Raw genomic sequence first — 15,975 nt, forward strand, 5'->3', positions numbered from 1 at the left:
GGTCATAGACAATCATAGAACTAAATGTAGTAACTAAAATTATAAAACTCTTAGAAGAAAATTTGAGAGTAAATCTTTGTGATCTTGGGGTAGGCAACCCTTGTTAGATATGATCCTAAAAACACAAGCAAGAAAAGAAAAGTTAAATTGGACTTGATAAAAAAAAAAGACTTTTGAAATGCAAATTTTACTATCAAGAAAGTGATAATTCACAGAATGGGAGAAAATATTGAAAATAATTTTAAAGAGATGATGACGACTTGGACTAGAAGAGTAGCACTGAAGATGATTAGAAGTGTTCTGATTCTGAATGATTATGGGTGAGCCATAAACATTGTTGGCTTTTAACTATTTTTTACCTACAATATTATCATTTCAAATAGTTCAAGTTAATATTCTGAAGGTATACCTACAGAGTTGTTTTTTTTGATATCTATTTATTTTTGAGAGAGAGAACATGAGTGGGGGAGGAGCAGAGAGAGGGGAACAGAGGATCTGAAGCAGTGAGCCCAATATGGGGCTTGAAAGCACAAACAGTGAGATCATGACCTGAGCTGAAGTCAGACACCCAACCAATTGAGCCACCCAGGTGCTCGCCTACAGATATTTTTTTTTGATGCCAGGGCTATGAAATGACTATAAGCTTTTAGGCAGAGGAATTGGAAAGATTAGGAATTTAGAAGATTGGGAGTAGAGAAGGACTGAGGATAAAAGCAACTTTGTTTTTAGGCATATTGACTCAAAAGAAGATTACCAAGAGGAGATTCCAGAAAACAGAATGGGAGCAGACTGTTGTTTAGGACAAAGTGGGAGAAACAATTCCCACTGACAGAACTCAAGCATATTTCACACTGTGACTAGACAATTTTTTTACTCTCAGTAATATCCTACCTACAGAAACAGTTCTTCTGTGCTGTTAATTAGATAAGATATGAGCAAGTAGTCTCAATTCTTTCCTAAAATAACAAAGATGGGTAATTGCAAAAAGACATATGGACTAAATTGTTATTGGTCATTGTGTTTTATCCACATGAATTCAACTTTTTAGAAAGCATCTAATATGTTATCAGAACTGGGCTCTGAGGTGTTCAAAAATATGAACCATTGTTTCTTTCCCCAAAGAGATTGTGGAATTCATAGTAAAACAAGTCTGAATTGCAAAGAAAAAGTCAGTGATACCCCCCCAAAATAGGAAGTTTGACAGTAATAAGGGATCAATGCATGAGATGTAAAAGCCCAGTGAATGGTTAAATGCCAAGATGAGTGCAGAAATCAGCTATGCCATAGAACAGGAAAAGAAAACCACCTGTGCACTGTCACTGAGCAGAGCTATGAAGTAAGTGTGACTCTTTCCAGGTCTCAAAGACAGCAAATGTGGATACCTTGATGGGAGAGAGAAATACAATCAAAATTCAGGGAAGCAATTGTAAATACAAGTGAGCAGGTTCAATTGAACATTGACTATTCAGGGAGCAGTGAGTAACAGTTATTATCCTTTAGATTCTCTATAGTCCAATATGTAATTAAGTTAGTTTAATAAGTGACCTGTTGAAACTGAGAAAAGGATACAGTCAACTACTCTTAGATTAAAGGTAATATAAAATGTGATTTAAGAATAATATCAAATTATCAGCTACATGTTTACTTTGTATATGTGATCAAAGGGTATGTTTTGTCATCTGTTGATTGAATATAATCATGGTCATATTGAATATTTTTCTAACGTTTATTTATTTTAAGAGAGAAGAGTGAGAGCATGAGCAGGGAAGGGGCAGGGAGAGAGAATCCCAAGCAGACTCCACACTGTCAGTGCAGACCCCAACACAGGACTTGATCTCGCAAACCCTGAGATCATGACCTGAGTCGAAACCAAGTGTTGGAGGCTTAACTGACTGAGCCACCCAAGCACACCATATTGAGTATTTTAACATATATTCTAGAGAATATTTAAAATCAGAACTTCCTTGAAGAATTACAGTTTAGTTTAGTGATATAAAAAAAAAGAAGAACCCTCCCAATACAAAGCACCAGTAAATGTCAGGTAATTATTCCCAGCTGTAAACACAATAGCTGTTTAGATGAAGAGATGGTGTGGGTTGGGGAATGAAAAATGTTAGGATAGTTCAACTTATATATATTCAGACCAATCATTAAGTTTAAATTTAACAATATGAATCCCAAAGAAAAACCATTTTGTCCTGGTATTTACTATTTCTTTAATTTTGTTTGCAGCCATTTGCATCCTCCTTGTTGTTCCCTTTCTCTCTGTATCTCCTCTCTCACAGCTCCTTCATACATGCCACCCCCCCCCCCGCCACACACACACAAACTGAAGAATGGCTTACAAGAAAGGCTATAATAATTATTTCTACTCTTTTGTCTGCATATCCAAGGATATGATGGCAAAAACACCTTTTTTCATAGATGGTGTGTGTGCTTCATTTTCAGCATGCTTAACATTCAAGACCTCTGTGTTTTACTTTTCTGGTTAGAGGGTGGCTTTCCATATATCAAAGGGAGACATAAATTCTTAGTTGTTTTTAACAAAAAACATTTAGTGTAGGTTTCAGATAATTAAACTCATTTTTCATTTGATTAAGCCATCTTGATTTTTTAATTTTTTGTCTGCTTGCTTAATAAAAAAAGAAATGCATAAAAAAGAAAACATAATTTTTTACTAGAGCTAAAGAAATAACTCTATTATTTTCATTACTGCCATGATGAAGCAGATCAATACGAGACATTGTTTATTTCCTTTTAAGCAAAGACATTAAACCACCAAAACAATTAATTGAATTAAAGCAAAATGGTATTGTTTTAATATTTGGTTCCCACTTCACTTACTGAACATAGATTAACAGTTCAATGTACTTTGTTAAATGTTTTCTCACTGAGAATATAATGATATAAAATTAAATATATACTTTGAACTTGACATAAATTACTATAGGCCCCTTCTAGATAAAAATTTAACATGATAATAAATAGTTATAGATTAAAGATTGTACAGATTCATAGTTGCCTGTATGCTTGTGAAATTAGCATGGATTGTTTTTTAATGAAAACAATTTTCTTACTGCAACTGTATGGCTTTTAGAACACAAGTTCTGGAGAAAAGGGAGATGAATATTTAAGAAACTTTTATTGGTTTCCTAATATGTGCCAAACGATATGAAAAATTCTGTAATACATGTTTACAAAGTTGGGAGCATAACAAAAGGAAAATTTGTTTTGCGTAACACAGGTACAAACCTTTTGTGTGTATGTCTGTGTAGTGGTGTGTGTGTGTGTGTGTGTGTGTGTGTGTGTGTGTGTGTGTTTGTGATGTTAACCCCTTGTGAATCTCATGATGGCTTTTGATCATACCCTCCAGTGTCAGGGCAGGGAGGTCATAAAGGTATGCAAACAGAGCATTTTCCATACATTTTAGGAGTTCATAGAGGGAAGATAAAGACACTCCTGTCTAACAAGGGAATCTTATGGAAGAGGAAATATTGAGATAAGTCTTGAATATAACCCTTAGGTGTATTGTCCCCCATCGGATTCCTTTCTTAGGGCCCAGAAATTATGCAATACAATAGTCTTCTTCAGTCTTTTGTGAGTGGCTATCTATAATCTGCCATGATAATCTATGCAGCCAACCAATTAACTTTCTCCAAACACCTTATTATTAGCTTTGTAGAACTATAGAATTCTTCTTAAATCATTTAGCAAACTTCTACTCTTGGGATGTTACCCTCTTTCACTGTAATGTCCATGCTTAACTTAGAATCAATTGCTCTTGCTCATGATACTTAGATATCTGTCTTTCATGATACTTTGTAATTTTGAATTATATAACAAAATGTATTCTTGTGTTTCTTGCTAATTGAATCTTCAAGGGCAAAGATAGTGTTCTGTTCCTTATAACTCCTGCTTTTTTGTAATACATTTTTTAACTAATAAAAAATTGAAACAAACAAAAAACAACGACCAAAGATTACTTTTAATGTTGTTATTGTGGGAAAAAATCAGCAATGTAGTACAGAAAAATAGTAAAATAAATAAATAAATAAATAAATAGCGTACCTAAGTGTAATAAAATTTCTCTTCAAATCTCAATTCCTATCCTAGAAGAATACGTAATCATTTTTCTGAATTTACTTCAAGACCTTAAACATATATTTACATGAATTTATATATATGTGCAAATTTTTAAATGTTAACATAAATTGGGTTTATTAACATAAGTTATATATAGTGTTTCAACTTGCCTTTATACCTGATATATGTAGGATATCTTACTTTTTGAGTGTATATAGGTCCAACATATTTTTTTTAGAAATTACTATACCATATACTATAGTATGGATTCATTATAATTCAGCTTAATACTATTTTAAAACTGAACATTTGAATTGTTTATCAAATTATGCTATGAGAAACGTTCTTGATATAAGCACTTTTATATTTACATTTTTATGAACATTTATATTACCAAGGCTAGATCTAGAAATGGAATTACTTAGCCATACTGCAGGAACATTTAAATTTTATATATACTGTCAAATTTTATCCAAAAATTACTACCAAACTATACTCCACCAACAGAGTATGCAAATTCCCGTTTCTCTACACCAACATTGGGCATACAATTTTTTCAGGCTATCCTCATCAGATGGTTTAAAATGATCCTCACTATCTTTCGATTCTGTATTTTGAATCTGCCTACTCACTGAAGTTGATTTTTAATGCCCAAATCAATATTTATGGTGCTTTCTGGACCATTCACAGACATGCTCCGAGCAACCAAAAATCTAAGTGGCCAACACACACTGCCTTCTTCTTTCAGTTTTCATACCATAAATAAGTGTAATTTTTCAGACTATTTATTTAGTCCCATGATTTACTCATTTTTGTGGTTGTTGGTGATTTTCCTATTTAAAAATGCCCCCTAGTACTGAAGTGCTGTCTGGGAAGTGCAAGAAGGTTGTGACATTCCTTAGGGAGAAAAAACATGTGTTAGAAAAGCTTCATTCAAGCATGGGTTACAGTGCTATAGACTATGAGTTCGATGTTAAGGAATTCATCAACAGTATTTATTAAATAAGGTATCTTTAAACAGGAACACTCATAAAACAAGGTTATGCTTTGTTCGGTTGATGAAAATGTGACTTGAGATTCACACAAACTTATTCCTGTCATTCCTCTAGGAGTAGTGGTTCAGTTTTTATGGCAATTTTATAGACCATAATTATTGTGAATCATAAGAATCAACAATATCATTTAATTTGCATTTCCTTAATTATTAATGTTTAGAACATCTTCTGTATATTCATTTGACATTTGCATTTCTTTTTCTGCTATTACCTACTCATATATCTTTTCTATTTTCATTAGTTTGTCCCTTTTTCATCAATTCATATGACTTTTCCTTAAATTAGTAGTACTGAAAACTCTCTTGTTACATATATTGGAAATATTTTCCCTAGTCCATCCATTGTCAGTTAGTTTTCTGATATTTTCAGCCACCCCACTTTTTTAAATATAATGACAGCTATCCTTCTCCATCCACTTTTGCTTCTTGGTTTTGTGTCTAATGTGCTATAGTTTGTTTTAACCTAGTTTTGAATTATTTAGAATTTCTTTTCATGTAATGCAAGGATCATTTCTACCCCCAAGCAATCATAAATGGCTAATTTTTCTAATATTGTGCATTTAATAGTCTAGTATTTTATCATTGGTTATTTTAAAAGTTATTTTTAATCTTTTCCAAACTCTTGATTATTCAGTTCTTTGCTTTATTATTTAAAAGGATAAACTGTTTAATTACCATTATTTTATAGTATTTTTTTACTTCAAAAGACTCTCCTGTCTGATTTCTTATTTTTTTATTTTATGTATATTTTTATTTTATTTATTTTTAAATAATTTATTTATTTTTAAATTTACATCCAAGTAGGTTAACATTTAGTGCAACAAAGATTTCAGGAATAGATTCCTCAATTCCCCTTAACCATTTAGCCCATTCCCCCACCCACACCCCTCCAGCAACCCTCTGTTTGTTCTCCATATTTAAGAGTCTCTTATGTTTTGTCTCCCTCCCTGTTTTTATATTATTTTTGCTTCTCTTCCCTTATGTTCATCTGTTTTGTATCTTAAAGTCCTCATATGAGTGAAGTCCTAAGATATTTGTCTTTCTCTGACTAACTAATTTAACTTAGCATAATACCCTCTAGTTCCATCCACATAGTTGCAAATGGCAAGATTTCATTCTTTTTGATTGCTTAGTAATACTCCATTGTATATATATACCACATCCTCTCTATCCATTCATCCATTGATGGACATTTGGGCTCTCTCCATACTTTGGCTATTATTCATACTGCTGCTATAAGCATTAGGGTGCATCTCTCCCTTTGAAACAGCATACCTATATCCCTTGGATAAATACCTAGTAGTGCAATTACTGGATCGTAGGGTAATTCTATTTTTAATTTTTTGAGGAACCTCCATACTGTTTTCCAGAGTGGCTGCATCAGTGTGCATTCCCACCAGCAGTACAAAAGAGATCCTCTTTCTCTGCATCCTTGCCGACATATGTTGTTGCCTGAGTTGTTAATGTTAGCCATTTTGGCAGGTGTTAGGTGGTATCTCATGGTAGTTTTGATTTGTATTTCCCTGATGAAGAGTGATGTTGAGCATTTTTTCATGTGTCAGTTGGCCATCTGGATGTCTTCTTTGGAGAAGTGTCTATTCATGTCTTTTGTTCATTTATTCACTGGATATTTGTTTTTTGGGTGTTGAGTGATAAGTTCTTTGTAGATTTTGGATACTAACCCTTTATCTGATATGTCATTTGCAAATATTTTCTTTTATTCCGTCAGTTGCCTTTTAGTTTTGCTGATTGTTTCCTTCACTGTGCAGAGCTTTTTATTTTGATGAGGTCCCAATAGTTCATTTTTGTTCCCCTTGCCTCTGAATATGTGTTGAATAAGAAGTACTGTGGCCAAGGTCGAAGCGGCTTTTGCCTGCTTTCTCCTCTAGTATTTTGATGGCTTCCTGTCTTATGTTGAGGTCTTTCATCCATTTTGAGTTTGTTTTTGTGTCTGGTGTAAGAAAGTAGTCCAGGTTCATTTTTCTGCATGTTGCTGTCCAGTTTTCCCAGCACCACCTGCTGAAGAGACTGTCTTTTTTCCATTGGATATTCTTTCCTGCTTTGTCAAAGATTAATTGGCCATACGTTTGTGGGTCCATTTCTGGGTTCTCTATTCTGTTCCATTGATCTGAGTATGTGTTTCTGTGCCAGTACTATACTGTCTTGAGGATTACAGCTTTGTAATACAGCTGTAATACAGCTTGAAGTCCAGGATTGTGACACCTCCAACTTTGGTTTTCTTTATCAAGATTGCTTTGACTATTTGAGGTCTTTTCTGGTTACAAATTTTAGGATTGTTTGCTCAAGTTCTGTAAAAATTGCTGTTGGTATTTTGATATGGATTGCTTTAAATCTGTAGATTTCCTTGGGGGGTAAGGACATTTTAGCAATATTTGTTCTTCCTATAGAGGAGCATGGAATATTTTTCCGTTTTTTTGTGTCTTCTTCAATTTCTTTCATTAGCTTTTGATACTTTTCAGTGTATAGATTTTTCACCTCTTTGGTTAGATTTATTCCTAGGTGTTTTATGGGTTTTGGTGCAATTGTAAATGGGATCAATTCCTTGTAAATGGGATGATTTCTCTTTCTGTTGCTTCATTTTTGGTGTATAGGAATGCAACTGATATCTGTGCATTGATTTTATATCCCACCACTTTGCTGAATACATGGATCAGTTCTAGCAGTTTTTTGGTGGAATTTTTTGGGTTTTCCATATAGAGTATCATGTCATCTGCAAAGAGTGAAAGTTTGACCTACCCCTGGCAGATTTGGATGCCTTTTATTTCTTTGTGTTCTCTAATTGTTGAGGCTAAGAAATCCAATGCTATGTTGAATTACAGTGGCAAGAGTGGACATCTTGTCTTGTTCCTGACCTTAGGGGAAAAGCTCTCAGTTTTTCCCCATTGAGGATGATATTAGTATTGGGTCTTTTATATATGGCTTTTATTATCTCAAGTTATGATCTTTCTATCCCTACTTTCTTGAGTGTTTTATCAAGAAAGGATGCTGTATTTTGTCAAATGCTTTCTCTGCATCTGTTGAGAGGATCATGTGGTTCTTGTCCTTTCTTTTATTGATGTTGATGAATCACATTGATTATTTTGTGGATATTGAACCAGCCCTGCCTCCCAGGTATAAATCCCACATGTTCGTGGTGAATAATTTTTTAAATGTATTGTTGGATCCTGTTGGCTAATATCTTGTTGAGGATTTTTGCATCCATGTTCATCAGGGAAATTGGTCTATAGTTTTCCATTTTAGTGGGGCCTTTGGTTTTGGAATCAAGGTAATGCTGGCTTTATAGAAAGAGTTTGGAAGTTTTCCTTCCATTTCTATTTTTTGGAACAGTTTCAAGAGAATAGGTGTTAAATCTTCTTTAAATGTTTGGTAGAATTCCCCTGGAAAGCCATCTGGCCCCAGACTCCTGTTTTTTTGGGAGATTTTTGATAACTAATTCTATTTCTGTACTGGTTATGGTCTGTTCAAATTTTCTATTTATTCCTGTTTCAGTTTTGGTAGTGTGTATGTTTCCAGGAATTTGTCCATTTCTTCCAGATTGCCCATTTTATTGCCATATAATTGCTTGTAATATTCTCTTATTATTGTTTGTATTTCTGCTGTGTTGGTTGTGATCTCTTCTCTTTCATTCTTGATTTTATATATTTGAGTCCTTTCCTTTTTTTTTTTTTGATCAAACTAGCTAGGGGTTTATGAATTTTGTTAATTCTTTCAAAGAACCAGCTTCTGGTTTCATTGATCTGTTCTATTGTTTATTTTTTGGTTTCAATGCATTTATTTCTGCTCTAATCTTTATTATTTACTGTCTCCTGCTGGTTTGGGATTTTATTTGCTGTTCTTTTTCCAGCTCTTTAAGGTGTAAGTTTAGGTTGTGTATCTGAGACCCTTCTTCCTTCTTGAGGAAGGCTTGGGTTGCTATATACTTCCCTCTTATGACTGCCTTTGCTACATCCCAGAGGTTTTGGGCTGTGGTATTGTCATTTTCATTGGATTCCATGTACTTTTTTATTTCCTTTTTAACTTCTTGGATAGCTCATTCATTCTTTAGTAGGTTGGTCTTTAGTCTCCAAGCATTTGTTATCTTTCCACATTTTTTTCTTGTGGTTGACTTCAAATTTCATAGCATTGTGGTCTGAAAATATGCATGGTGTGATCTTGATCTTTTTGTACTTTTGCGGGCCAATTTGTGTCCCAGTATGTGATCTATTCTAGAAAATGTTCCATGTGCACTGGAGACGAATGTGTATTCTGCTACTTTAGGATGAAATGTTCTGAATTTATCTGTGAAGTCCATCCAGTCCCGTGTAAATTCAAAGCCATTGTTTCCATGTTGATTTTCTTTTTTAAATGATCTGTCTATTGTTGTAAGTGGGGTGTTGAAGTACTACTATTATGATATTATTATCAATGAGTTTCTTTATGTTTGTGATTAATTGATTTATATATTTGTGTGCCTCCACCTTTGGAGCATAAATGTTTACAATTGTTAAATCTTGGTGGATAAACCCCTTAATTATGATACAATTCCCTTTTCATCTCTTGATACAGTCTTTAAAGTCTGGATTGTCTGATATAAGTATGGCTATTTTGGCTTTCTTTTGTAGACCATTAGCATGATAGATGGTACTCCATCCCCTTAGGTGTCTTTAGGTATAAAATGGGTCTCTTGTAAACAGCATATAGATGGATCTTTTTTCTTATCCATTCTGTTACCCTATGTCTATGGATTGGAGCATTTAGTCCATTGACGTTTAGAATGAGTACTGAAAGATATGAATTTATTGCCATTATGTTGCCTGGAGAGTTGGAATTTCAGATGGTGTTCTCTGGTCCTTTCTGCTCTTTGTTGCTTTTGGTCTTTTTTTTTTTCTGTCTTTTCTCCCCTCAGAGAGTCCCTCTTAAAATTTCTTGCCCTTCTGGTTTAGAGGCCATGAACTCCTTTAATTTTTGTTTGTCTGGGAAACTTTTTATCTCTCCTTGTATTTTGAATGACATCCTTGCTGGATAAAGAATTCTTGGCTGCATATTTTTCCAATTCAGCACATTAAATATATCCTGCCACTCCTTTCTGGCCTGCCAAGTTTCTATAGATAGGTCTGCTACAAATCTGATCTGTTTTCCCTTGTACATTAAGGACTTTTTTTCCCTTGCTGCTTTCATGATTCTCTCCTTGCCTGAGTATTTTGTGAATTTCAGTATGATATGCCTTGTTGATGGTAGGCTTTTGTTGAATCTAGTGGGAGTCCTCTGTGCTTCCTGGATTTTGATTTCTGTGCCTTTCCTCAGGTTAGGAAAGTTTTCTGCTATGATTTGCTCACATAACCACTCTACCCCTTTTTCTCTCTATTCATTTCCTAGGGCCTCTATGAGTCTGCTGTTGTCCCTTTTTAATGAGTCACTGATTTTTCTAATTCTTAAATCATGCTCTTTTGCCTTAGTCTCCCTCTTTTTTTTCTCATTATTCTCCATAAACTTGTCCTCTATATCGCTGATTTGCTGCTCTGCTTCATCCATCCTTGCCGCCATGGCATCTATTTGAGATTGCAGCTCAGTTATAGCATTTTTTATTTCATTCTGACTAGCTTTTACTTCTTTTATCTCCACAGAAAGGGATTCTAATCTATTTTTGACCGCAACTAGTATTCTTATTCTAAATTCTTATTCTTATTCTAAATTCTAGTTCAGAAGTATTGCTTGTATCTGTGTTGATTAAGTCCCTGGCTGTCATTTCTTCCTGTTCTTTCTTTTGGGGTGAATTCCTTCGTTTCATCATTTTGAAGGAAGAAAAGGAATTAATAAGGCAAAGAAAATGAAAATTAAAAAATGAAAAATAACACATACAAAATAATCAAATAAATGATGATAGTTCCTAGATGTTTTGGTTGTTGTTCTGGTTGATGTTCTGGTTGTTGAAAGGAACTTTATAGACTAGAGAAAAAAGGGAAAGATAAAAAAAGAAAAAAAAAGGAAAAGGTTTACAAATTTGAAAAAAATGACCATAATGAAATAGAATAAAATGAAATGATGGAAGTAAAATACAATTTGAAAAATTTACAAAAAAGTAAAAAATATAATTGAAAAATATTAAAGAAAAATATTTTTAATAAAAATTGAAAACAAATAAATTTTTTCTCTTTCTGTATTCAAGAATAAGAAAAAAAAAAGAAATAAAAATGAATAGATGGACCAGTGAACGGACTGAAATATGATTTAAATTACATCGGTCCCTTAGAAGTCAAACCATGAAGTGCTTTGTAGTATATAAACTATGCAGAGAGACTTGTGGTGTTCCTGAAGAGTGATATTGACCCAGTTGGTCAGAGCTTAGTGTAACGACTCTGTTCTACACTAGATGGCACTCCTTAGCTTACTGGGGTGGATTGTTGTGGCTCTTGGAGTTGTGTATGTGCATGCGAGGAAGGGATGAAAATGCTGCCACCCAGCTACCCAGTCTCTAGCATTGGAACTCTGTTTTCCCTGACCAGCAATCCTGCACCCCTTCTTTATCTCTGGCTCTGCTCACTCCCCACTTTTACACTGTCCGTGACCAAGCCATCAGGTTGCCAGGTCGCATCTCCCTCCTGAGTTTTATCTCAGATGTGGCTCTTTCCCAGCCCCTCACTTCTGAGGATTTGTGGCTTTGATCCATTTTGACTGCCTAGGGGAGAGTCTCACCGAGCAATGGCCAGGTGCTCTCCCACCCCCAGGAACTTTTGCGGGACTGTGCAGCTGCTGATGCGCAGAGACTGTGGCTGGGTGCCAGCCCACCCCAGAAAAAGTTTATGTGATTTTATAGCAGCAGCATTTCAGGGATTATGGTAAATCACAACACACATCTGGTGCCAGGCATCCCACTTAATGTCCTTGTTCCAGCACCAGCGAATGTGGTTGTTCTTCAGGGTCCACTGGGACCTTTGCCTGTAGGGTGGCCGCACAGCCTCTACCAAATGTCCTCCTAGCAGGGGAAATGTCTCTCCCTGTGTGGCCCGAGGACCTGAGGATCTCACTCTCTGCTCCCGGGGATTCGCCTTTCCCACCAGAGCACCACCAGGTATCTAGCTGTGGAGTTTCAGACTTTGCAATCCCCCTATTTATAGAGTCTTAATGAAATTTAAACCCTCTTCTTCCTCCTTTCTCCCTTTTTGTGTTCAGTCCCTTGTGTACTCTTTCTTTTCTCTCCAGCTGCTTTTGGATGGGGGAGGATGCTTTCCTCCCCACCATCTCCATCATCTCTCCACAAGCAAAAACAGCTCCCTGCCTTCCATGGCTTCTCTTTACCCCAGTTCATCTCTCCATGCCATGTACCTGCTGAGTCCTGTGGTTCAGGTTGTGCATATTGTTGTGTTAATCCTGAAATCAGTCTTCTAGATGTGCAGGGTGGTTTAGTGTTGATCTGGCTGTATTTCACGGATGAGAGATGTAAAAAAACTTCCATGCTCTTCCATCATCTTGACCCCTCTGTGTCTGATTTTTTAGACAGGACTCTCCTATCTTATTTTTTAAAAATTTCCTGAATATTTTTATTTATCCTTGTGCATTACTCCTTCAAGAACTGCAAAGTTTCTTTACCCTAGAATTGAGCAGGTAATTTTAATAATATTTATTTAAATCAGAGTAATAAGCTGCATTCCATGACTAGAAGTGTTTGCATAACTCATTCTGTATACCCGCTTTCCTTGTATAAATTGCTTCTCTTATCATCTTAATGCAACCCTCTAAAAAGGAAGAATTTTTTGTTTGTTTGCTTATTTGTTTGTTTTTATAAAGCCAAGTTATCATTTGTTTGTAAGGGGGAAATCAAAGCAAAAGACATGATATTCAAACACTGATTTGCTTAAGTGCTATGAAATATATTTGAAAAATAATTGCCAAAAAAAATTTTACCTTTACAGTTGCCAGGTACTTCATGACAAAACAAACCAGGTATCTGTTTCTCTGTTAATGTTGGAGATGTAGTGAAATTACATTTTTTTTATACACAGTCCTCATAATTTCATGTAGATTACCTTTCTTTTATTGAAACAGAATAACCACTAGATGCAAATGTGGTCATGGCTTTAAATTGTGCTATCATCATAAATTGATAATTAAATTATAACCATCAATATCCTCTTAAGTTTTTACATGGGCATGTCTTTATATTATAGCCTGGATTCTACTTGTTTTGTCGACAAACACCTTTCTGCAAATATTACCTTGTTATGTGAATAAATTTTTATTATTTTCATACCTTCTTGCATATCTATTTCCTAGAGACATCTAAATATGTATGTATGGATTCTGTTAAATTTTTAAAGAATTAAACTGTTTTTCCATTTCTAGAACCCCATCATTTTATCTCTGTGTGTTGACATATACTGCTGGGAACTTTTTTTTTTTTAAAGAAAAAAATAAACCTCCAGAGAATATAGAAATTCTTTAGTCCTATGTGAGCCTGTTTGTAAACCAGCTTGTCAATATGTATCAGAAATGTAAAAAACACTTTCTATACCTGGTTGAATTGTATATAGCTGTCATACATTATATATATATTCTGATGATCCCCCACAATTTTTCCAAATGCTATTCAGCATATTTTTACTCTCAGTTCCATACATTTCCATATAACTATAGATCTCTTTACATAATCCACCTTTCTTTAAAGCCTATCCATTCTCCTTTATTGTATTCCAAGCATGCCTTTCATCACTCCAAGTAAGTCTCAGGGAGGCCTGTAGGGTTGTGTCTAATTCCTTTGCCTTGGAAGTTTAAATTCACCATGTCACCCATGCTCAGCACATTAAGTGGTAAACATATTTTGCCTGAAGCTTTCTACATGCCTCTTTTAAAGTTTCTCCCATGACTTATTGAGCTTTAACTCTATTGTTAATATTCTTTTCAGACCAAGAGAGGCAGTAAATCTAAAACAAACTTACAGATTTTACTGCTATAACTTTCAGACCCACCTAGTCTCCTTTGAGGAGAAAATTGTTCCTTTTAGTAGGATATTTTTCCTATGTGTCTGATTGCTACTCTCCAGTGATTAATTCTTTAATTATATCAAACAGTTTTTCTCCTAGAAGTTAAAAATACTAAAATAAAATTATTTATTTCCACTTATTTTTCCATTAGAGTGGACAAGTATGTGTATATGTATATATAAAAATATATTTTATTTTCAGGTCTTGTTTTTAGTTACTTCACTAGTTTAACCTGAGATGGTTCAATAGACAATAGTTATTTTTGTTATTATTGGTGTTTCTTTTATAGATAAAACACGAATCATGGAAATTAATCAGCAAGAATTTTTAAGTAGCTGCCAAATACATGCCAGCCCTAAGGATACCAGGACTAAGGATGCTTGTTTCCTAAGGCCACATCAGCCTTGAGCACCATATATATACATTATATGATTTTAAGGTCATGTGAATACTCTTTCTAATTCCCTTTCATGTTCTCCTCAGTATCTTTCACCTCTTCAATCTGTGAATTTTTGTGAAGAAAATTTACTTAATGGGATATGAACTTATTTAGAAGATAGTAGTATGACTTTGTGTTTTAGAGCTTTGGCTTTGGAATGGGCCTGTTATGTTCCAAATGCTGGACCCACACATACATAATGGGCTCTCTTGGATAATTAATGAAACTACTTTACAGCCCCCTGTGCCAAAGGTTTAGTCAAATGAGAGGAAGGATATTATTCAAAATATTTAACACTTGGAAGAGCCCAACTCTGAACCATTCAGAAGAACACTGCTCAAAGCAGGATCTTGAAGGATCCCTGATGTGTCAATCCTCACATACGTAGTAGTGAGAGATCATAGGGGAGCAACTGAAGTGCTGCTAGGACACTCAGGGTGCTTTGACAATGATTATTTAACTCAACTGGTTGGGAAATACTTAACTATTTTAATTGGTTCAACTGAACTGGACTAACCCAGTGACTGTCACAGATACTAAATTATTTATATCAGATCTTTTCCAAATACATTTTTCTAAGGATAACAACAATGATATCAGAAAAGGATAAAAGGAAAGACATAATAGATTGACTGGAAGGGTAAACAGGAATCAAACATGTTATAATAATCAGTGGTCACAGCACCAGCAATATCACCTTATTCAAGTTGTTCCAATGGCAAGATCCTGACTATGTCTTAGTTCCCCTTGTTTATACCTAAGGCTAACTCTCCAGGATTCCCAGAGATTTAGTGACCTACCAATTGCCTTTACACTAAAATCCTTTTTTTTGTTTAAGTTAACCAGATTTAATTCCTCTGGTTTCTAACTGAGAATACTCATAGATATCTGGTAACAGGACTAGATTACTGGCAGTAATACCTCCTAATATGTAGAATTTATTTGCTGCCATACCCTCATATGTGGAATTAATTTGCTGAAGAATTCTATAATTCTTCATAGAAAATTTTTTTTTTTGCTATGTTGTGTTAAATTATGGTGTGTTGTATATTCGGAATAAAAGCAACAACTTCAAGGACTTGTCTGGAAAATATCAGGACTTTGCAGTGTGTTCATTGATTCTTATGACCATCATTAAGATTTTTCAGAAAGAGATAAGCTTCAGACTTTTCAAACATAAGAAATAAAGAAAAGGAAGTTTTATAATAAATACTTTTTCTCCCTGTCATTTCATACCCAATTCGACTGAAATATGGATAATTTGATTCTTTGCATTGATGGAAAATATACTGTAATCCAAATTTAAGCACTGATATACTAAGGCAGAAAGATAGAATTCTCAGAGGATAAGATGAGGTAAAAGATAAATCTGAACTCTTAAGCCTCTTTCACATGCCTCTGGTTAACCCAGTGGTTTCAAC

The 15,975-nt window shown here is 34.6% G+C and overlaps 1 protein-coding gene across 6 annotated transcripts in view; it reads left to right on the plus strand.

Annotated features, from left to right (window-relative positions):
• The window catches only part of CNBD1 (cyclic nucleotide binding domain containing 1), a 511,584-nt gene that overhangs the window by 438,894 nt on the left and 56,715 nt on the right, over nt 1-15,975 (plus strand). For 5 of the 6 annotated variants that reach the window (XM_047842481.1, XM_047842482.1, XM_047842480.1 and 2 more), the window contains 2 exons: nt 1,357-1,475; nt 3,431-3,496. The exons of the other annotated variant lie outside the window; for it this stretch is intronic. In XM_047842481.1, coding sequence (XP_047698437.1) covers nt 1,357-1,430 — 74 coding nt within the window. In that variant the 3' untranslated portion in view covers nt 1,431-1,475; nt 3,431-3,496. Of the gene's footprint in view, nt 1-1,356; nt 1,476-3,430; nt 3,497-15,975 lie in introns of those variants that run through there. 6 annotated transcript variants of the gene reach the window in all.

The sequence above is a fragment of the Prionailurus viverrinus genome, chromosome F2 (assembly GCF_022837055.1).
Source record: "Prionailurus viverrinus isolate Anna chromosome F2, UM_Priviv_1.0, whole genome shotgun sequence".
NCBI classification, from domain to species: domain Eukaryota; kingdom Metazoa; phylum Chordata; class Mammalia; order Carnivora; family Felidae; genus Prionailurus; species Prionailurus viverrinus.